General features: G+C 39.5%; 1 protein-coding gene across 7 annotated transcripts in view; it reads left to right on the forward strand.

Annotated features, from left to right (window-relative positions):
- The window catches only part of CRACD (capping protein inhibiting regulator of actin dynamics), a 129,885-nt gene extending 107,629 nt beyond the window's left edge, over window positions 1–22,256 (forward strand). For all 7 annotated transcript variants that reach the window (XM_064710427.1, XM_064710425.1, XM_064710426.1 and 4 more), the window contains 7 exons: window positions 5,265–5,429; window positions 7,923–7,991; window positions 9,266–9,448; window positions 10,836–14,214; window positions 15,209–15,399; window positions 16,440–16,605; window positions 19,454–22,256. In XM_064710427.1, the coding sequence (XP_064566497.1) occupies window positions 5,265–5,429; window positions 7,923–7,991; window positions 9,266–9,448; window positions 10,836–14,214; window positions 15,209–15,399; window positions 16,440–16,605; window positions 19,454–19,614 (4,314 nt within the window). In that variant the 3' untranslated portion in view covers window positions 19,615–22,256. The remainder of the gene's footprint in view (window positions 1–5,264; window positions 5,430–7,922; window positions 7,992–9,265; window positions 9,449–10,835; window positions 14,215–15,208; window positions 15,400–16,439; window positions 16,606–19,453) is intronic.
- Window positions 22,257–22,274: the final 18 nt, after the last annotated feature.

A 22,274-nucleotide genomic window follows, 5' to 3' on the forward strand; every position in this document is an offset into this window, starting at 1 on the left:
TTGCATCTGCTTTGCTTTAGGAGAGACTGATGTGACAAATGCCACAGATGCTGTATCTTCAAGCCTCTCCACAAAATCTTCTCTTTACACATGAGTATGTGTAAGTGATCCATCACCACTGTGCGCCAAAATCTTCATTCATATCGGCATTTGTTGCAAATACATATCTCTAGAGGCCCATGTAGAGTTTGCTCTTTCACTGTTTTTCTATTTTGGACTCTCTCAAAAAGTTTCTACAAGTGTAATGCCCCTAACCACATGCTGCTCCAGCAATGGAGAGTGGAAAAATTTCCTCCCTGCATCTTGTATCCAAAACATCAGTGCTAATACTTGTTATTTTCCTAATTTTCTATAGGTTTCCATGTTTATTTTATCCCTGGATTATTTTCTAAAGCTATACCAATATAGCTTTTCACATAATGCTTTCCAGTTTATTCTCTCCTGATTTAAAAAAAGCTTATGTGGGTTATTAATTTGTCTAGATATGCTCCAGACGTTCCTGTTCACTTCCATACTTCAGCATGAATTAGGTGAACTCTCTTCTGAGCCTAGAAAGGAAATTATAAGAGAGAATATGATAGAGATGCCTTAAATCATGAATGGAATTGATAAAATGAATAGAGAACAATTATTCAGTCTTTCACAGCATGAGAACACATGAGCAACAGTTGAAACCAGTAATACTTACAAATCAAAACCAATATTTCTTTAAGCAAAGTTGGACTGTATAAAAATTCCTCAGATGCCACAAATCATTGGAGCATTTACAAGTATGGGCTCAGTATAGGCTCGCCCTGTTCTTATGTATTCACAAGGCATCTGATTTTTGGGGTCATTCTGAGAGACTGTACAGGGCCAAGTGGAATTTCAACAGTGTGCCTCTTTTTAGAACAAGTGTTAATTAAGTCATTGTTTTCCATTTGTATATAACTAGAAAACTTAATTTCAATTAAGTTTCATAATATTTAGGGATTGCAAGCAGATATGAAGAATAGATCTTTGAGCTGAAGGGGAACTATGACCAGCATTTCTTGTAAGCCTTGTTTCAATGGAATCAGCTGGAATAGTACACTCTGTTTTAATGGTTTTTAACTGAAGGGAGCAAGCAGCTCAGCAGATCCAGTTTTGGATTCAGTCCAGGCAAGAATCCCGAAGAGTGATGTAGTTTCAGGGGCCTTAATCCAAACAAGTAGGCATGTACACAGAAGAGGAGCCAAATGGGAGTGAGAGAGGAGATGTACAGCCTGATCTGGGCTCTTTGCCAATTAATATGGAAAACTTGTTCTGTGGCATTTCCTATGCAAATGCAAAGAGTGCTTTGAAAGTCTGGGCTTTTTTTTTTTTTTTTTATTAGCTGCAGGTGCCAGACAACACAGAACAATTTTACTTAGGAGCTTTATTCCTTAAGTTATTAATGGGAAGCTGGTGTCAGCTAAGTAGTATCACATTTTAGCAAATTATTTTGCATGAAATAGAAGTGAGCTTGTGTCATGGTCCAGTTACCAAGAAAGATTTTAAAAATTGGATGAATATAAACTTAAAATTATTTTTCTAAATTCCTAGTATTTATTCGTCTGTATTGGATGTGCAGACCTTACTGTGACACTGAAAGCCACCCAGGTTGTGTGTGAATAGAAAAATTATCAAGAATCTTATAGAAATTTCATGATTCTTCCAGGAAAAAAAAAAAAAAAGTGGATGAGGATGAGGTAAACTTGGCTTGGATCTTGTCCTAACGCTCCCCTGTGTGTGGTGGCTTCAGCCCCTGTTCCATGGTATAGGTAGTGTGTGGTAGCTGAGCTGTTTTTGTGCTGAGAAGGGTTTGTAAGTCCTGTGGAAATGTTTGTCCTCTGGCTGCAAACTGAGGGACCAGGAATGCCCACTGGAGTTGATAAGGCTGGAAGTGGGACGTGCAGGCACAGAAAGTTCATCTGTTTGCTTCTGCTCCCATTGACAGATTTCAGAGCAAGATGGTGGCTTCTGGCTGCTAAATTACAAGTCTTCTTGAACAGACCAAGAAAGACCAAGGTCTTTGACTGAGCCCAGTATGCATCTGTGGAGATTTTCAAAAGGATATTTAGCCACACCTGTGCAATGGCAGAAGAACAAAATGCAATGCCTGCAACTTCTAATGACTGGCATTGCAAAGAATCCTCCTTAGGCAACAATCAGCCACACACTGTCATCAAAGGGAATTCTTAACTACAGAGGATTTATACTTTTGTGTTCAGAAATATATGTCTAAGTTTCAGTTTTCTCTGAAACTTTTGAGAAATTTAGAGCAGATGCTCCTTTTCAGGGATTAAGGACTCTTCTCAAAGGTCTTCCATCTAAAATTGGTGTATTTCCATTTCTGGGTGAGACTATTTGAATGTTCTCCCAAGGAAACTTTGCGGGGATTTAATTTTCTTTTATGGATGATGCATTTTTAGAATTTTTATGATTGACCAGGTAGAAAACGCATCAGTGTGTAATTTTTCTGAGAGGGTAATTGCATTTCATTACTTTATAAGCACATTCTAAAAAAGACCAAGAAGCAGGTTTAGCATTACTCTCTAAAAGCATTAAGAATAAATTTGCTCAGTAGTTATCATGAGCTATTTGAGATTTTGACATTTGCTCATTTGGTATTTAGTGTCAGCTTTAGAGATTAGAATGCACCAAAAGAAACTGGCCAATGGAGACCTACTAGTGGAGCTTTTTGTTTTTTAAGATAAATCAAGATAAAAAAGGCCAATAATTAAATAATACAGAGAACCACCTTCTGTTCTGGAAGGGTGAGGTTACTAGAGTTTATTCCTCAATCTTCAAACTAATTTATGCCAGTCTGAGCAAACAAATTTTTAAAGCTTTGAAAGAATTAAAAAAAAACCAAAACCAAAAAACAATCACGACTGTGTACAGTCCTTTAATACTGAGGATAGTATATTTCTTGGAAATATCAGGAAAATAACATTTTATAATAATAACATTTTATAAAAACTTATATATACAGAAAAACACATTGTTACTGCAGAGCCCTCAAACACCCTTGATGGCAATTAAAAAGGCCATTCTGTTCCAAGCTTAAACCTTTCTCCATTACAGCCCCACCACCAAATCCAACCAAGCACTGCACACACACTTACATCAAGAACTTGTCAGAAAATCAAAAGGGTAACACACCATCCCTTCATCTAAAACACACTGCAAGCAATGTTAATATGTGCATGTTCCCACCATGAACAGATGCACAGATCCTCAGTTTCCTAGTGGTTGCTCAGCAATGCTGATAGTTCCAGTTTTCTGCCCAGGAGAATTATTTGTCTAGGACTTTAGGAAGAAGAAAAGAGCAATCTCAACTTAGAAAATGCGTTATCAAATTAAGATTTTTTTTTTTCTGAAATGACTTTATCCTGATTCTAATATTTAGAAGGCCTGCAGGAATAGAGCAGAATTAAAGGCCTCACATGATCTCACACAGAGCATTTTGCCCCTTCCAGCTCCCATGTACACAATGGAAGCATGTGAGACTTCAAGTCAGAGAGCTGCACTGCTAACACAAAAGCCTGCATGGACTTGGTGAAACCCTTGCCTTTAGACTATGCCAGTAATCCAGGTGGGAATAAAAGTTTGCCATTCAGAGCTGCCCATTATGCCAAAATGCTTTAGGATTCGAATTTCACTACTTTCTGCCAGAATTCAAATGGGCATAAATTACTGACTCAGTGAGGAGACTGAGAAAAGCTATTTGAGTTTAATAACCTGACTATGAGGAGTTTTTGCATGTAATTTTTGTTTTAATGGTTCAGTACAGAAAACTGTTAATGTTTGTGGGATAGTATGGATAAACTTGATATAAGAGTCTAGCCCACTGGGAACTATGGCAAGAAAGACTAATTGACCTGAATTCCTTTAGAGGATATCTTTCCTTAACAAATCCTCATGTGTGTGTTGTGTTACTGATTCTATGCTATAGGGGGAAAAAAAAAATCTTTGTTTTACCTACTATCTACTCCAATCTTCCACAGCTCTCAGCAGCAAACTTCTCTTAGGGTACTGTGCAAGTACCTGACATTTCCCCTGAATAGAAGCTGCACAGTTGAATTACTTGTTCATAGTATCGCAAGACAAAAATGGGAGATCCCCTTTGGAGAATTTTCTGTCCTTGAAAAACAGCAAAGCAGGAAAATAACTCCACAGTCCCTTCCTTCCTAATTGAGAATGATTCTCTGAAATATTTCCGGAAAAGAATATATTCATAAATGTTCCTTGCTCCATTTGCTCCTTCTAGAGAACTTCTTCTCTATTTTGCAAAAAGTTCACATTCAAAGTCTGTATGGTACATGTCTGTGCAGTAGCCAGGACTGTAATTTCTTTAACTCACCCTGCTAGAGGACACGTAGTACATGCTTCTTATTTTATTAATCTTATGCTTGATGTAATTCAAGAGTGCTTCCTTGTAACCCGTGACAGAAGATTGCTTCAACATGGAAAATAAATGGTGGGAAAGCTTTTTTTATCCATCCATCCATCCATCCATCCATCCATCCATCTCTTGCATGTCCCCTGCCTAAATTTCTTTGTGCAACAGCAGTGAGTGGCAGTGCTCGTGAGCATGAGCAGACATGAGTTTGTATATTCTTCCTATGAGAGCAAGCATTTAAAAGAGCTGGGTTTCCCCTGCTTTGAGAATTTGCTTCTCTAAGGCAGGGCTGTGCCAAGCCCTTAGCATTTAAAACTCATGATTAAACATTACAATAAGGATACGTTTTAGAAATACAAATGCATGAGATGCAGGGTTTGGGGGCTAGAAATAAAAAGGTTGCCTTTTGGGGTAGTTTAGTTTCTCACTCTACACTTTTCTCATAAGCTTAAGCTTCACAACAATAAGGCTTCATAATTAGCTTTCATAAACAAAGTTTTAACCTAGAAATTTAAAAAAAAAAAAAAGATTGAGTGTTTTAAAACTCAGAGTAAATTTTCAAAAGTTGGCAACATTGTCAAGAACTTGAATTGATCATCCAAAATCAGAAATCATGTCGTAAATTCCTCACTTAATAACCTTGTGGGGATAAAGAAGAAAGAGTGCCCACCATGTTGCAACAATGTGAGACTCAGGATGGTTGTTTTGGTTTTTTTTTGTCTAGAGTCAGAAGTTGCCCAGAATATTTCTGTGCAGCTTTCAGGCAGAGAAGGGGCACTTGCTGGACTTGACTTGTTTTGCTTGTAATATAAATATCTATTTTGTTTGTTTGTTTGTTTTATTTTTCTTGTTTTTTCAGCAACAGTTGGCCAAAAATATAAAATTTGGGCAGCCTCCACAAATGACAATTTCTGCAAGGACGATGGGGGAAGCAAATGCCAGTACAGAAGATGATGCACTGCTCAGCAGCCCCATGGAGACTGAGGCCCAGCAGGACACTGTGATCTCAGACTGCAGTAATAAAGTAAGCCCTTCACACTGACGTGTCCATGGCACTGGAGCAGTGCTAAAGCAGCAAAGTTCACTGAGGTGTAGCAGATGTTTCCACTGAGGCGTAGCAGATGTTTCCAGTGAGGCATAGCAGAGCTCAGTGGGCTGTTTCACATGGGAGGGATCTCTCAGCTGGTGCTTCTTGGCCTGGTGGGAAGCATGCTCCTGGCATCCTGAGCCAGGTCACACAGAATTACTGGTTTGAGTATTTGCTCTGAGCTTCCAGCAGTGCAGACATTACTTCCAGCGTAGCTAGAACACAGGCATTTTTTCTAATACAGAAAATATTTTAAAGTATGGACTTCCCAGCAAGGATAGTTGTTCACAGCATCAGATACCAAAAAGGAAATTAATTTCAAAATGAGAGGTGTGTGAAGCCTAAGCCTGTAAAATCCTAGATCTTAGAGTAAGTACACATAATTTCTCAAGGACAGGAACCAAAGGCGAAAAAGGGGGAGAAGCATTTTGAATGCTTCCTAAAATAAAACTTCCAGTATAATTCAAATTATTATTCAAATTTTTCAAGGAGATTTTGATGCTGTGGGCATTTAGGTGTCCAGAAGGGTCTTTTTCAGACACTGAAGAAACACGGTGAGTGAGGAAAGGTCTCTGGAAAGCCTCTAAGGCAAGACTGGTTGAGTGTGTTGCTGCAATGGCAGAAAGGAGTACAGTGACAACCTTCCATGCCAGGAGGCTGGCTTTGTGCCTGGGAACCCTTGGGGAAGGCATCCAGCACCCAGGACGTACACATGGCCTTCAGGATCCTGGGGCACCAGGGCATGAGCCTGCACTCATGTCACTCACACTTGTGCTGGCTATGTGAAAGGCCAAGGCAGCAAGGGCCCTGTGCAACCCATGCCTGTGTTCAGCCAAACACGCTGAAGGGACATTTGTGGCTGAGCTGGCCCAAATTCTTCATCAGTCTTTAATGGACAACAGGTCCTCTGTGACCACTTCTTTCATGGCTGTGGCTCAATCTGCCAGGGAGTCAGGCATTTGGGTAGGACCTGCACACTGACATATCTCCCTTTGTGATCTGGAAAGATAAAAATTAAACCAAATTAAGGTATATTTTTTTTTTGCCTAGCAAGTACTCCCTCTGGTGTGATCAGGTAAGGTGAATCAAGAGCATCCCCTGTGCCTCAGAGCACAAAGTGTGTAGTGGGACTGTGGACAGGTTTTGACAATGCACTGTCTCTACACTGGTGCTGGGAGAGTCTGTGTTTGAGATAAACACAGATTGTCTGCAGACAGCCTTCTTCCTGGGTCCTGCAGGAAACCCTAGTGTCACCTGGTGACTTCCAGCTCAAAGGACACAATAGTTCAAGCACTAAAACCTGCTAGAGTGTTTTTATGTAACACAGAGGGAGAAATTCAATTCTTACCAGCTACTCTTGAAAATATCAAGTTTTGAAAACAAAATTAACATCCCTTGCACAATTCTTCCTCCAAATACTGAAGGAGCATCTATCCCTGCTCAGAGGCAGTTTGTAGACACAAACAAAACAATTTTCCATGGATAGTGTCAGCCAGAGCACACGGTACTTTCCTTTTGATTCTGCACACTACTAATTACCTGTGTTATCAGAGAATTCTGGTGCATGGCAGCTTCCATGCTTTCTGCTCTTGTCTCATCTGCTGGCCTTGTAACTCCTTGGCATGTGTATCTGCATAGGTCTTGGGGGATGGGGTGGCTCCTGTCAAAAATTGGTGACCTGGACCACATAGATCTGCTCTACTTTGTACAGATTTCCTGTGGTGCTCTGTGACTTCTGATTTTCCCAACGAGTAACGTGGATTGGTAGCAAGAGTTCTGGGTTTAATTTAACCTGTAGTTGTGAAGCTGAACTTTTAGCCTTGATATTAACAACCACGCGGTGTAATGGGATCCCAGCACACATCAGGTTGTGAAGTAATACTGTGATAGTAAACACACCAATATTTCTGGCTGTGATGAATGCTGCTTCAAGGCCTTTGCCTTGAAAATTCCTCACCATGATGGCTTGGAGAGGGACAGTAGCTAGAGTCCTGGTTCTCCAGGCTTCCATGCTTCTGGGGAGCTGTTGGCTCTCTAAAAAGAGTCATCAAGGACATGGAGTTGAAACTCCTTGCAGCACAGGTAATGCCTGAACAGGCTAGTATCCTTTTTCCTTATATGTAATTTAGGAGAAAATAAAATCATTAAGACCTGATCAAAATCCGACAAAGCGGTGCTCTTTCTTTTGTTTTGGAAACTGATTATCTTGTTAAGGAAGCCTGAGTGTTTTGCTTTTTGTAGTGCAGTGATTCAAGGAGCAGTGAAGCCAAGCTCAGAGCATGTAGGAACAAGAATTGCTTATCCATCAGTCCTGAAAGGATAGGAAAGATGGAAAAATCCTATCCTAACATGCATGATTTCACAAGTCCTTTGAATCATAATTAATTGATCTTTTCCATTTTATTACTTGTTTGTGGTAATCTTTTCTAGTCTGCTGACACTCCAGATTTCTTGAGAAAAATGAATTTTCTTGGAACAGGATATGAAATGGAAGAAAAGGTAAAAAAACTTTTGTACTTGGTTTGCACTGAGTTACATTCTAATTTTAGATATTAGAAGCCTGACAGTTTCTGTTTTCATACATTGTTTGACTGATCATCCAATATTTTGTGAATGCTGTGCACTTTTGGAGCTAGCAATAACTAAGACTGAGAAATCTTAAGAGCTGATTGCAGGGAACAGCAGAACCCAGTCTCTGCCAGTCTTGCAGCATTCCTCTATTTGATGTATTAATCACGGAGTCATAATTTTCATAAGTACTTCTAATACTTTGTTATGCCTGCATGTAATTCAATAAGCATATGCAAAATGTTCCCTCAGCTTTTAAGTAATTGGTTCCCTGATTAGCATATGTTTAACCTCAGAAGATTACAGAGCTGTCTTGAAAACAATGTATGTGATTTCTTTCCTTACAGAAGATGTTTTCCCCCCCTTTCTTTTCTCTGTCTTTTTTTTCCATTTGTGTTATGCCAAATGCAAGTCTTGGGATGATAGTTTGATGACTTATGGAAGAGACATATGACAGGCTCATTCTTACATGCCTAGACATACAGTTCCACTATTTATTCCCCAAAAGAGTCTCACTGAATCCCTTTGCTTATATTTGCACTTTCTGAACCCAAGTATTTGAAGGGCACAAGAAATAAAGCACCCATCAAAGCCAATGTTGTCTTACTTTAGTATTTTGCTGTTTTTAGCTGTCTTGGACAATTCCACATGGCTCTGGAGGGAAGGTTTTCCACAGGCACTGTGCCAGTCAGAAATCCAATGCTGCAGTCATCTCCCATGCAGAGAGTATAGCCCTGTAGCTGTTCTATTATGAAGCTTAGATAAGTCAATCTGATTTGCTTCTGCCTAAATCTAAATTATTTAAAGATGTAGATCTTTTTTCCCAGTAAGCAAACTTTAAAATGTCCCAGTGTTTGATGTTGCTTAAAACCTTGCCTGCTCCTTTCCCATTCCCAACAAGTTCAGAGTGGAATTAAACTGTGAAAAAACTTCAATAGAATCATCTAAGTAATTTTTATGTGAAAATTATAAAAATATGCAGTACTGAAAATAGGAAAATATTAGAACTGCAACTTTTATGTCCAAAGTATGTAATTTGTGTAATGGAAAGCCAACGTTTCTAATTTTTTCTTCTAATAATTCTTTTGAATTCAAACCTGCAAAGATGCATGTGTGTGTGTGTAATTTATTTATTTATGTATTTATTTATTTATTTAGTGGACAAATAGCTTAATAATGGTTTCTTGTGTTTGTGATACAAACAGCTCACTCCTATGAAGTCAGCTCGGCCAAAAAGGCAGTTTTCCTGTTCTGGCACAATTGAAACAATCAATTTGGATTCAGTTCCTCAGGCTCTTGCTCGTCTGGACAACAGTGCAGCTAAGCACAAACTGTCAGTGAAGCCAAAAAAGCAGAGGATGTCAAGACAGCACAAGAGATTGACAAAGGTATTAAATGACTGGCCAAACAGTGAGAGGAGGGAGATTACTTTTGAAACTGGGTACAAAATAACCATAAATGAGTGTACCAGGATCTATAGGCAGAGATCTGATTAACACTGTTATTTACCTGAAACTCTAGCTGGAGAGAAGATGCAAAGAAGTTTTCATATTGCCAATTGAGGCAACTACTTATTAATTCTGAAGTTCTTCCACTAGAATTTTACATTATGAGAGTTTTCTGATTCTAGTTTTTCTAGTAAAAACTTTAGGTCATAAAGGCCTGAAGATACGTGCTTCTGTTAATGTTGCTCTGATATAGGCAATCAGATAGTGCAAAATTTGGTTGGGAAAAAAATCAGATTCTGTCAATTGGGCATGGATTCTGACAGGGGTAATAGCTTTGCCTTATAAGAAGGAATAAGACTTGAGCAATGTAGCTCTTGCAACAGCTATAGAGAGAAATATAAAGTTGTAACTTTGTGCACTTACTGCACATCTGTTTTGATTTTTATCCTAGCATCTTATTCGTTCTTGTAAATGGGACAAGAGTATTCAACTACACAGGGCTCAGGAGAGGCCACTTCCCTTTCTTCTGCACCACTGTGCTTGCATGTATCACTTTTGTAATGAAGAAATTAAATTTAAACCTCTTGTTTATACAATGGTTAACTGGAGCCAAACGGTGGCTCAGCAAATGATAGCTGGACAGGACATTAGCTGAGCTGTTTTCCAAAGGGAAGCACTCTTCAGGTGCAGAACAGAGCAGTATTCCTGGGAAGCTCTGGCTGTGCTATCCGTACATGTTCCCACGGTTCCTACAATAGCACTGGAGTCTCAGCACAGCTAATGAGGAAGATATCCTGGCTCAGGATTTGTGAAAAGAAAGCAAATTGTGTTTCCCTGAGGAGTGTTCTTTCCTGGCTAGCTTTGCAGAGGTTTTCTCTGCAGGCAACAGCTCTGTCTCTGCAAGTATCAAATTTGAAATGAAAGAACTGGCAAAACAATGCCCCTAAGCAGGCATTAATTATTTCAGGCTTAAAGGATGGAGTTCTAAGTAGCAGAAGAATAGGCATATGAAACTCATGCTCTGTTCCTTGGGCTTCTGCAAATTTAAAATGGCAGGTCCCAATGAACACCAAATAGTGATTCAATATTTGTTGTTATACTGCTGTCACTCTTGGGATGTTTTCTTTCTTTTAAAGGCTATCATTGGAATAGGGGAGAGACATGGGATCTATGATGATGTAATCCATAACTTGGGGTGGGATATGTTGGCTCATCTAAATCACTGTTTAAATTGGGGTTTTTTTGCATTTGCAACTCTTAGTTCACTGTGAAGGATAACAAGCCAACAGGCAATGTTCAGTAACTCCAAACTTGTCTCCAATTTTAGGGATCACAAAGTTTAACAATAACAGAATTTGAGCCAGAGGACCTAGAAACTCAGCTGTATGAGGACATATACCCAGGTTATAATGGACGCTTCACAGCTGACAAGCTAATCCAGGACAGAGATGAGCAGAAGCAGCTTCAGCTGGCAGAGGAAAAAAGAATTGAAGATCACTTGGGTATCATTGAAGCTGAAAAGATAAGACAGATTGTAGAAATGGAAGAACAAAGAGAAATGGAAGAAAAAAGGTGCCAAGAACTTGAGGAGATGCGAAAAGAACAGGAAAAAAGACGCTGTGAAGAAGAGAGGAGGCAATACCTCCTTGAAGAAGAGACATTGAAAATAGAAGAGCAAACATGCCATAAAGAAGAAAGAAGACTGATGAAGGCTGAAAAAAGGCAAGAGCTGGACAAGCAGATGCAGAAGGAGTTGGAGGAACAACAAAGACAAAACCTTGAGGAGAAGAGGCACTGGGAAGTGGAGGAACAACAGAGACAAGAGCTGGAGGAGCAGAAGCTCAAGGAACAGCAGGAACAAGGACAAGAGCTGGAGGTGCAGAAGCTCAAGGAACAGGAGGAACAACAGAGACGAGAGCTGGAGATGCAGAAGCTCAAGGAACAGGAGGAACAACAGAGACAAAAGCTGGACGAGCAGAAGATTAAGGAACAGCAGGAACAACAGAGACGAGAGTTGGAGGAGCAGAAGCTCAAGGAACAAGAAGAGCAACAGAGGCAAGAGCTGGAGGTGCAGAAACTCAAAGAACAGGAGAAACAACAGAGACGACAGTTGGAGGAGCTGAAGCTCAAGGAACAGGAGGAGCAACAGAGACAAGAGCTGGAAGTACAAAAGCTCAAGGAACAGCAAGAGCATCAGAGACGAGAGCTGGACAGGCAGCAACACCAGCAAAGGGAGGAACAGCAAAGACTAAAGCAGGAGGAAGAGAAGAACCAGGAACAGAGAGAGCAACAGAGACAAGAGCTGGAGGAGCAGAAGCACCGGGAACAGGAAGAGCAGAGACGTCAGGAACTGGAGGAGGAGAGGCATCAGGAATGGGAAGAGCAGAAGCACAGGGATCTGGAGGAGAAACAGAGACAAGAGCTGGAGGAGCAGAAGAGACTAGCACCGAAAGAATTAAAGCAACATGGGACTGAAAAAGAGAGTCAAAAGGATGAAGAAAGAAACTGGCTGGAGGAACAAACAGAGCTCAAGAAAGAAAATAAGGAAGAAATACAGCAACAAGAACTAGAAGAGAAAGAGCTTGAAGAAGCTGAAATAAAACTAAAGCAGGAGAAAGAGTCTGAGAGCCTCAAACAAGAGAAGAAACAGGAGGAACAAAGACAGCATTTGAAGGAGAAAGAAAAGACAGAGAAGGAACAACCCCAGCAAGTGACAGACAAGAAAAAGAAACGGGAAGAGCAGAGGAAACACAAACTCACAAAACAAATGCACATGGAAAGTTCAGACTGTGTACTACAAGATGAACTGAAGCAGCAAAAGGAACAAAATGGACATGAGCAGAAGGTAGACACAGAAGGACAAAATCTTCAGCCAAAACAAGAAAAATCCTTGGAACAGCCACAGGAAAAAGATCAGTTGTGTTCTGCTGGAGGGGCTGCTCGGCATCCAGCAGAGGAGAAGCTCCAAGAAGGATCAAGTTTCCAAAAAGTCAAACAGCCAGAAAAAGGAACTAAAACAGCAGAAGAAATACTAGCCCAGAAACTGAAAAAAGAAGTTGAGGCTCAGGAGCAAAAACGCATAGGGGAAGAACTTCGGTGGCAAGAGGTGGATGAAAGACAAATGGCATCCAGACCCTTCACATTTCAAGTGTCTTCTGGAGATAAACAGATCATATTTCAGAAAGTAAATCTGAGTCCTGTTATGCCCATCAAAGGAGCAGGACTCTCTTCTCCATCTGTCAAAGACTGCAGGGTGCACACTACCAGTAAGGGCTCTCATTCCCTCCCATCATCTGTGTGTGTACCCCACACAGCTATTTTGGTTACTGGAGCACAGCTGTGTGGCACAGCAGTGAACTTGAACCAGATTAAGGACACGGCTTGCAAATCATTGCTTGGCTTAACAGAAGAGAGGAAAACTGTGGATATTCCCTCTCCAGAGAAGCCCGAGAGAAAAAAACAGGATCCCAAACCCAGCAGCAGTAAAATGAAACACGCACAAGAGGCATTGAACAACCAGGCTGTACTGGCTGAGTGGGCCTCTATCCGCTCCAGGATCCTAAAGAATGCAGAAAACAACAAATATAATGAGAGAGACCGAGGAACTGCCTGCAGGCACAGTGATGACTGGACACCCCGAGGAGGACGCGGTGCTCCCCATGGCAACTTGAGGAAAACCCTCTCTGCCAATGCAAAGTTCTCAATAACACCAGCATGGCAGAAATTTTCAGATGCTTCAAAAACCAATTCAGATACTGAGAGTGTAAATGTGGCAAAAGGCAATGAAACAGTGGCTGTGGGGAGAACCACTGGCTCATCTGCTGATTCGAAGGAGGATGTGGTTTCCACTTTTAAGGATCATTTAGCTGAAAAGCTTAAAGAGAAAATGGAAACTCATAGGGAAGTGACAGACAACACTGAAGGCTGTAAATTTGCAAAAGATCTTCCATCATTCCTTGTTCCAAGTTTTCCACATTCTACGGGGAAGGAATTACCCCAGCCAGAACTTCCCAATGCTCTGGAAAATCAGCAGAGTAACAGCACAAAAAAAGCAGATAAACCATCACCAAATGGAGAAGAAAATGTTTCTCCTTTTGGGATAAAGTTACGAAGGACAAACTACTCTTTACGTTTTCATTATGATCAACAGGTAGAGCAAAAGAAAAAGAAAAGATACAGTGCAGGAGACAGTTTTGATGGTGTGCCTGACCCACTTACCTCAACAGAAGGAGAGAAAGAATCCTCTGTTTTCACTTCACAAGAAAGTACCTCTCCAGGCACTGGGAGAGCAAACATCCCTGGTAATTTAAAAGAGTCTTCAGTTACTGTGGTGGAGTTTTCAGCACCTGTGGTCCCACCAGCCACTGGCCAGAGTGCTCTACCTGCTCATGAGAAACCTGCATGCAAGTCCCTGGTCCCACAGAAACCTGCTTTAGCTCCAAAGCCCACCAGCCAGACCCCACCATCATCTCCTCTCTCCAAAATGAACAGATCAAACCTATCTGAAATGCTGGGGCAAAGGGTGGCTAAAGCTGAATCAGAAGGTGGCTGGAGAAAGGAAGACAGAGCAAATGCAGCCCAACCCATACCATCCAATGACTACAAAAATGAAGAGGAAGAAGTCAAAGAAAAGAAGTCATTTTTCCCATCTCTAAGTATTCCATGGAGAGAAAAAAATGACAAAAAGCCTGAGCCATTGAAGAAAGGTATGTATTTCTTAAAGCAAATTTAGTTATTGTCTACATTTCCAAAATGAGATACTGGAGGTCCAGAGGAAGACATTTAGTCTTAAGTTATAATTTTTACCTGGCATGTTACTACTTGTGGAGGACTGTTACTGTGCTTAGGGTTGTCTCAATGAGTGTGAATTCCCATGCCCACAATTTAATTCAGAAGCCCATAAATTCAGTGTGACCAGTGCCAACTACTTAAGAAAATTAATTTCAAGGAGGTAACAGTAGTGTGTGTGTGTGTGTTTTTCCTTGGCAGAGATGTTACCTCTGCCTCTAGTGAGTCAAGTGACGGACTCTGTGGTCCATGGATAATGGTGTCGTCAGAGCAGATGGTGTAATTTTTAAAATCTACATTCTGTTGCTTCTCTTTTTAAGGAAATGTTATCTAGCTTCAAAAATATTAAGATGTAGGTCCCCTTATTGTGGGCAAATTCTTTATTTAAGCAATACAGCTGGGCACAGCAGTCTGTGTTTCAGAGACGGTCTTCAGTGATGAAAACAATTAGAGTAGCCATAATGTCTCCTCAGAAGAGAGTTGAAAGCCCCTGAATCCTGAAATGGTATTTTGTACAAGAGGGAAAATTACCCTTTCAGAGTAAAGACACTCAAAAAACCAAGGCAGAAATTCAGCATTTCATTGGGAAATCCCAATTTTTTTCATTCTTGAATTTTTCAAACATCGGGACACTTCTAAAACAGTATCTCAGTGGAACTGCTGACTTTTTATTTCTTTTTTTCACACACAAAAAGAAGGATAAATTTGGACAGCTGGGTGAGTGCGTCGAATTAGGTCTTATTCCTGAGGCATAAAATCTGTTTCAGGATTTGTCGTGCTGTCTGCAAAGGTCTGTGACTGACATGGCATTCAACGGGCTTAGCTCCAGAATTTTCACAAGGTAGTTGTAGGGGCTTTCTCAAGACAAGAGATGTGCATTACTCAATCAATTCTTGTCATGTTTTCTTTCAGAAAAGCCTGTTCTTCAGAGCAGGCACTCTGTAGATGGCTCTAAATTGTTGGAAAAAGTGGAAACTTCACAACCACTTTGGATTACATTAGCGCTGCAAAAGCAAAAGGGATTTCGTGAGCAGCAAGCTACGAGGGAAGAGAGAAGACAAGCCAGAGAGGCAAAGCAAGCAGAGAAACTGGCTAAAGAAAATGTAAGCAATCTTTAGAAACCTGCCCATTAGGAAACCTGCCCATAATTATAACTGTTATAGCTAATGTTGTTATGTGGGAATATTTTTTTTATGTTTGGTAAGACTTCATAAAAGCTAAAATGACAGCAAGTAAAAAGTATTCTGAAAGTCTGGAGTTCCCTCTTGCAAAACTGAGACCTCCAGGAGAAAATACAGTGCAATAGTTTGGCAGTTTTAGTGTAAACTCTGAGGGTATCAGGTGGTAGTTAATGACAATCATAAGCAGAACTACTGTGCAGGGGATGGAACAGAAAAATTGTGTGCAATGTGGTTCTTTCAGAGCTTACGTCTGAGCTTACAGAGCTTACTGTTACAGATGTTAACCTTTAATGTTTAGGTGAAGGAAATAGGTGAATATTAGTAAGTCTGAATTTATTTTTATTGCAGCATGTGCTATTTGGGTAAAATACAGATGAACAAAAGAAATGAACAATCATTATGCATCCAAAGACCCAAAGCAGGCACTGAATTCAACCACCTCTTTCCTGTTCTCCAAATAGCTTTTTACTCTCCATGGCTATTAGTAAGGGGAGCATTTCTGCTTGCAGTACCAAAGTGAAGCTGCACAAACAGTGATTTCTATATAGGTATCAAAGATGGCAAAAAGGCAGAGTGTGTGGATAACTAAATATATTTTGCTGTTTGTTATGAGAACCTAATTTCTGATGGATGCATGCATAACCTGAGACATAGACAACTGATGGAAGAAAACAGCAGTGGGTGTGAAGCTGCCCACAGATGTACACTATGTTTCAGTGCTGTATTTAACGGGGAGGGCTGGCTCAAACTCTTCAGTATTTTGACTGAAATGACAACATGACAAATTAAACCGTGTGGTGGGTTTTTTAGAGTCTTTAATAACTGTTGATTTTAGAAGCATCAGTGTTGTGAATCTTTGCCGGAAAGGACAGGTGATGAATGAAAGCATCAAGTGTGTCATCTCTAACTTGTACCCATTATATGACAGACTCTCATTTAGCAGTTTTCCTTCTCTGTTCTAGGCTGCTGTAAGTAATCAGTCAGATAATAAAAGTAGCAGCAGCAAAACAAGCACACTGCAGAAATCTACAACTCAAGAAGGAGAGAAGAAAATTGAGACTGCTGTGTCAAGACTAGAAAGAAGGGAGCATCTAAAAAAGTCGAACACCCTTCCAACTTCTGTGACAGGTACAGTTGAGAGATTGAGATTCACTCTAGGAATAAGGAACTTCAGAAATGGTATTGCATGTTTTTGAGAAAGTGCATGAGAGGGTTTCCTTTCCCTCATATACTGCAGTAAGAATTACAAATGCATTCCATAGAACAACACAACTTATTCCCATCTCATGTGTTGGCCATTATGATGGAAATACATCATTTTAACAGACTTTTACCAGTCCTCACCATGTTATTAAGGCTGCACTGCTGTAATTCCTTAGAATTGCCCCAGTTCAAGTTAACTAAATTAGGCTGTCTCCCCAAGCCATATCCAACAGTATTTTTGGAACATGACTAATGCACATTAGAGGGATCTGATTTACCGTAAATTGCAACTGCAGTACTGTTTTGCCTTTAGGTTTGGGGATAGCACAGATAGGGAATGATATTCAACTTGTAAAAATATATTTCTGCAGGAAATGAAGCATATTCTGTTCTCACACCTCCCAGTTTGTCAAGGAGAAATATTCACCCCCCAATATTGGAAATAAGTATTCTCATTTGAAAAATGCAAAGGATAATCAATTCAGTTCAAGGTAGTGTGTTACTTTGCATCTAGGATTTTTCCCTCACAGTCAAATATTTGGCATGGTGGCTTGGAACCAGAACCTACTGCTTTATCTGTCACTTCAGTTAAGCTAAAACTACCCCATATTCAAAAGGCAGGCAAATGAAAATAAATACTTCCCCAAAGGGCATAATAATATTTGAGGTGGCATGAGGTGACTGTTGAAATACAGACTTGCATATATTTCTCTAGTTAACAGCGGTCCTAGGGAAAAGGTCTTGGAGTAGATAGGTGTTGAAGAAACCTTTTTAAAAGTTATGCTAGTAAAAAGCATTTTTGAAAGTAAATACATGTATCAGCTGCATCTATTCAGTACCACTCTACACCAAGAATGGTGAAATGCAACTATTGAAAGCAATGAGGTGACTCAACTGAATTGTTAAAGGCTAAACCAGTGCTACTCCTGCATTGCAGGCTGTCCCAAACTGAAAAACCCCTACACCTGCCTACATTCAGTTGATTCAGCAGCTGCATCTTCACACTGCAGCTGCACACCAGAGCAGATGTCCCTGAGAACTTCACTTGGAACACCTTGGGCTGGCCAAATGGCCTTTAAAGGTCCTTTTAAACCCAAAGCATTCTAAGATCTTACATAAATTGCCCAAAAGGTTCATGCTTTGCATCATGAACTCTCTGTGAAATTTTAAAGGGGCTCTACTGCAGCCCTACCCCAAAGACTCAGCATGGTGTTGTTATGCTGTACATGGTCAGTGCTAGCAGAAATCAAACTCCAGCACAATAGATGACGTCAAATTAGATCAAAGGCCCAAACCCCAATTATCCAATGTCATTCTGTCTGCACTAGAGTGACAGTTCAGAAGGAAATTGAGGAAGAATTGCCAATCTTGAAATACCTAAAGTGAAAGCATCGAAGTCTATTGGCCCTTGAGAAATAATGACTGGACTTCCCTGAGATTACTGACTATATTGGGACTCAGGCAGCAACTACACATGTATACAAGTATTTGTGATAGTAAGACTGATTTGGGCTTCCCACAGTTAGAAGAGCATTTAAGACAGAAGACCAGCCTAGGATATGTTTAAAATGGAAGTGTTCAGAGTCCTCCTCTGAGGACACCCAACTTGAAAAAAACACCCAACTTGAAGGTGGTGCATTTCAAAATTGCAGTTGTGTCACGTACAACAGGAACTGATAAGAGTGTGGGACCTTTAAAATAGCATCAATTACCATAGTACTTAAAATAATTACCTTTTCAAAGTGTCCATCTACAGAAATTGCTGCTGCTACTGTTCATTTACTTGCAGATAAATATATATGATTAAAGATGCATTAAAAAGAAAAACGGAACTTCTTTTGGTAGCCATGCAATTTTAAAGCTTCTACACAATTTTAAAGCCTTTATACAAATTCAAAACCTCAAAATGAAATGCAACTAAAAGTAATGGGGAATCTGAACATTTAACAAAAAAAATTTGCTCTTAAAAAAGAAAATGTGTAAGGGCAGAGTGGGGGTGAGGGAGATGAGTGAGGAGTTATTTTTTAACTAAGATTTTTAGAGTTACTCCAAATGTTTCAGATAGGACTCATTTCTCTTCAGGTTGCCTTCAAGGGAATTCACTGTCTCAGAATTTATTTTCCCACTTGACCTCTACAATACTTCCATGGTTCTGCTCTGTGAAGCTGCTTCTTAGAAATCATTTGTTTATTAAACACATTTTCTTATGGAGACAGCTGTTTGTCTTATACTTCTTGGAAGGAAATGTGGCAAAGAGCCAGTGGGGAAAGCAGGTTTCTTTTTCAGGAGAGTCTCTTGGGCAGGGTTAATTGAGGCAGGAAGCTATAGGATCACCTTCTTCTCTGAAGAGGGAATCTGAATACTACTGAGTACATTTGGTTTACATGCATGCAGCTGCTGCATTACCAAAGAGAAGAATATCCCTAGCATTATCTCCCATTGTTTGCTAGGGCGCAGATGTTATTAAAATAGTTTATTGAAAGAGGAAGAGTAGGAAATTGGAAATATTTCCTTTGGGTATCACAAAGACTGAAAATTTTGTCCCTATTTTTGTGAGTTAGATTACCTAGAGTCACCTCTGAAAAAGGAAAATCAACTCCTCCTAACTTGACTATTTTGCTGATACAGTAAAATTTAACTGAAAGTGTTGGAAATTAAGATCTACTGTTAGAATATCTTCACATAAAAGTGAAATCTCTAGAATCCTGAAACAAAGCTCAGGATTCAACTAATGTTGGTTTATTTTTTTCCCTCTCCCTGTCCCATAAAAAAGTGGAAATTTCAGATTCTGTTCCATCAACCCCAGTGACAAAGGAGGTGGCCAAGAGATTCTCTACGCCTGATGCTAACCCAGTGTCAACAGAGCCAGCCTGGCTTGCATTAGCCAAGAGGAAAGCAAAAGCCTGGAGTGACTGTCCACAGATCATAAAGTAAACTGTAAAGTTACATCTCTATTGCTGACTATTAATTGCTTTCTTTTATTTATTCTGCTTTTTACATGACAAAACTGAAAATGCATGTCTTGGAAGGACTGAAAACTGAACTGATTACCGTTTTACTCTAGCTCACTGTAAAGTCTACTCAAGTCATATATTCCATTGCTTTGACAAATAGCTAAAGGAGGTCATGGCAAAAATCTCACAGCCAGACTCTCTCAAAAACTTAGAGAGGGCTCAGAGACTGGATGTAAATTTTAGCAGGTATCATAATAAGGGCCAGAACAGAATAAGACTTCAGACGCTTCTTAAATTCTGTTGGTATTCAGTTCTGGAATTTTAGATCTCTATGTCTGAGATCTCAGAAATTTTTTCAGAACTTCATTGTTGAAATTAAGGAAAGATGCATGTTTCCTTCTCTTAAGTCATAATTTATTTAAACATGTTAAACTGTATGAACTGCCAGTTCTGCCTGCTATTTTAAAGCTTTTTCCGTAAGGCAGAGCTTCAGGATACACTGTTCCACATGCAAATGATAAGTGATGGTACCATCCGAATGCTGAGGTAATTTCTTTCATCATAGGATTAATACACTACATCTATATGCCCTCACTTCTAAGAAGAAAACAATCTTACTTTAAAAGCCACAATTTTTAAACAAATGGCATTAAGCTCTCAGAAAGAAGTCAGGGATTCAGTGTTGCTTCTAGTCATTTGAGTGCATCACTGTTTGTGCTTGGCCATATTTATGCTGCATAGAGACAGTGATTGTGGATTACAACTTTAAATCAATTGACTGGAATTAAACTGTTCCTGTGCAAATGCAAATTCCTGTAGCATTTGTCTCAGGAAGTTCCCACAGGAGTAGGACTGGCAGAACTGAAGTTAACTAAGAACTGAGAGGTAAGTCAGTGAGAGTTTTAGGAGTTTTAACTCTGCATTCTTCCTGATTTTACTCCACATGCAACTTCAGGCAGTTCAGGTAACTTCCTGTACTTTGACCAATATAGCCAGAACACTTCAGGAAGAAGTTTACTTACCCCATCTCAGGTATCTGGTGTGGCAGTTGAACACTTTATTACTTCACGTAACTAAAACAGAAATGTCCACCCCCTCCCTCTTACAAAAAAAGGATACAGTCCATAAATGGAATAAAAACGTCACTATCCTCAACATCCCACAGAAATCTCTAGGCCTACATTTTAAAATGTCACCCTATTAAATAAATCAACTGAGTTTGTTTTAGAAGGAAGACTTTAAAAAAATTTGAAAGTCTCCTTACAACCATAAGGCTCAAAGGAACCTTTAAGCCTACAACATCATAAAGGGAGACATTTTCATGAAATTACATCATTATTGAATGATACAACATATGCTTCATGGAAGTGTTTTAGCCAAACTGCTGTAAGCAGCATGAGAAACAGCATTTTAAACTTACACAGGAAACAGAATGAAACCTGTTGTACACTCTGTTCCCAGAACCAAAAAGGAGTTCAGCAAAATCCTTGGCAAGTACAGCCTTTCCCACCCAACAGAAAATGGGCTCAGTATCATGGTTACAGTAGCACAAACACAATGGATGTGTTAGAGCGAGTACATGTGCAGCAGCAAGATGGGCTTTCTTGGGTGTCTTAAGCCATCAGTTTTGCTCAGTTTCATATTTAAAACCAAAATCTCTAAAGTAACCTTTACCAGGAATATAAGTAATATGTTTTAAGCAGAAATGAGATAATGCTGCTCTAAAATGCTTGGGAAAAACACCCACCTTAATGCCTTCAATATCCGAAGAAAGAATTGGGCCTGTAATTCCTTTTGCTCTGCTAGCACCTGGAATTAGTGCATCCTAAAGTTAAATTTATATTTTTCCAAGTTTGTTTGCCTGCAGTATGCATATGTGATAAGTAAACTGCCTGAAATCCCTCTTTACAATTATTTATTGGGAGGGGGAGCCAGGTAGAAATACAGAGAAGGTGAAGTAAATCAGGATTAAAGATACTGGTATTCTGAAAAGCATAGCAAAATTAGGTGCTATTGTGCATGACATAAGGATGCAATTTTCCAATACAATCCATTTATAGCACATAGGATAGAGCTTTCATTAAGGATGGTCCTAAGCTAAAGCTTCAAAGCAGAGTTTTTTTCCAACCATAAAGGTATCTAGTGTAACAATGGAAACTGTATTATGTACAGTACTTGATGGAAACATTTCTAAAGTGTACATGTGCAACAGTAACATTTCATGATTAACAAAGATTTGCACTAAATACCAATGAAGTGAAGTTTTACTTTGCTTTAGCTTTGTTGCAGCCATTTCTGATAAAGTACTGAAAATCTGTAAAAATAAATCCAAAACACTACTACCGAGTTTAAAACTGCAAAAATGTTTTAAGAACCGAATAAACCACTATGTAGTATATTGTCTCAATTTTTTGTAACTTATACAAACACAAAATACCATTTCTTTTGACAAGGTTATATATGATTAACCTCTATGTTCATATAGTAATGTATAAAAACTACAAGATGTATAATTGTGGGGTATTTGTTGTGTACTTTTTTAATTTTTCAAATGTTTTAAAGTGCAATTGTTTATTATACTGTCATTTTAAATCTTATTAAACTATAACCTGGTCAAAACTATCTAATCATTGATATATG

This window comes from Zonotrichia leucophrys, chromosome 4, assembly GCF_028769735.1.
Source record: "Zonotrichia leucophrys gambelii isolate GWCS_2022_RI chromosome 4, RI_Zleu_2.0, whole genome shotgun sequence".
Lineage (NCBI taxonomy): Eukaryota > Metazoa > Chordata > Aves > Passeriformes > Passerellidae > Zonotrichia > Zonotrichia leucophrys.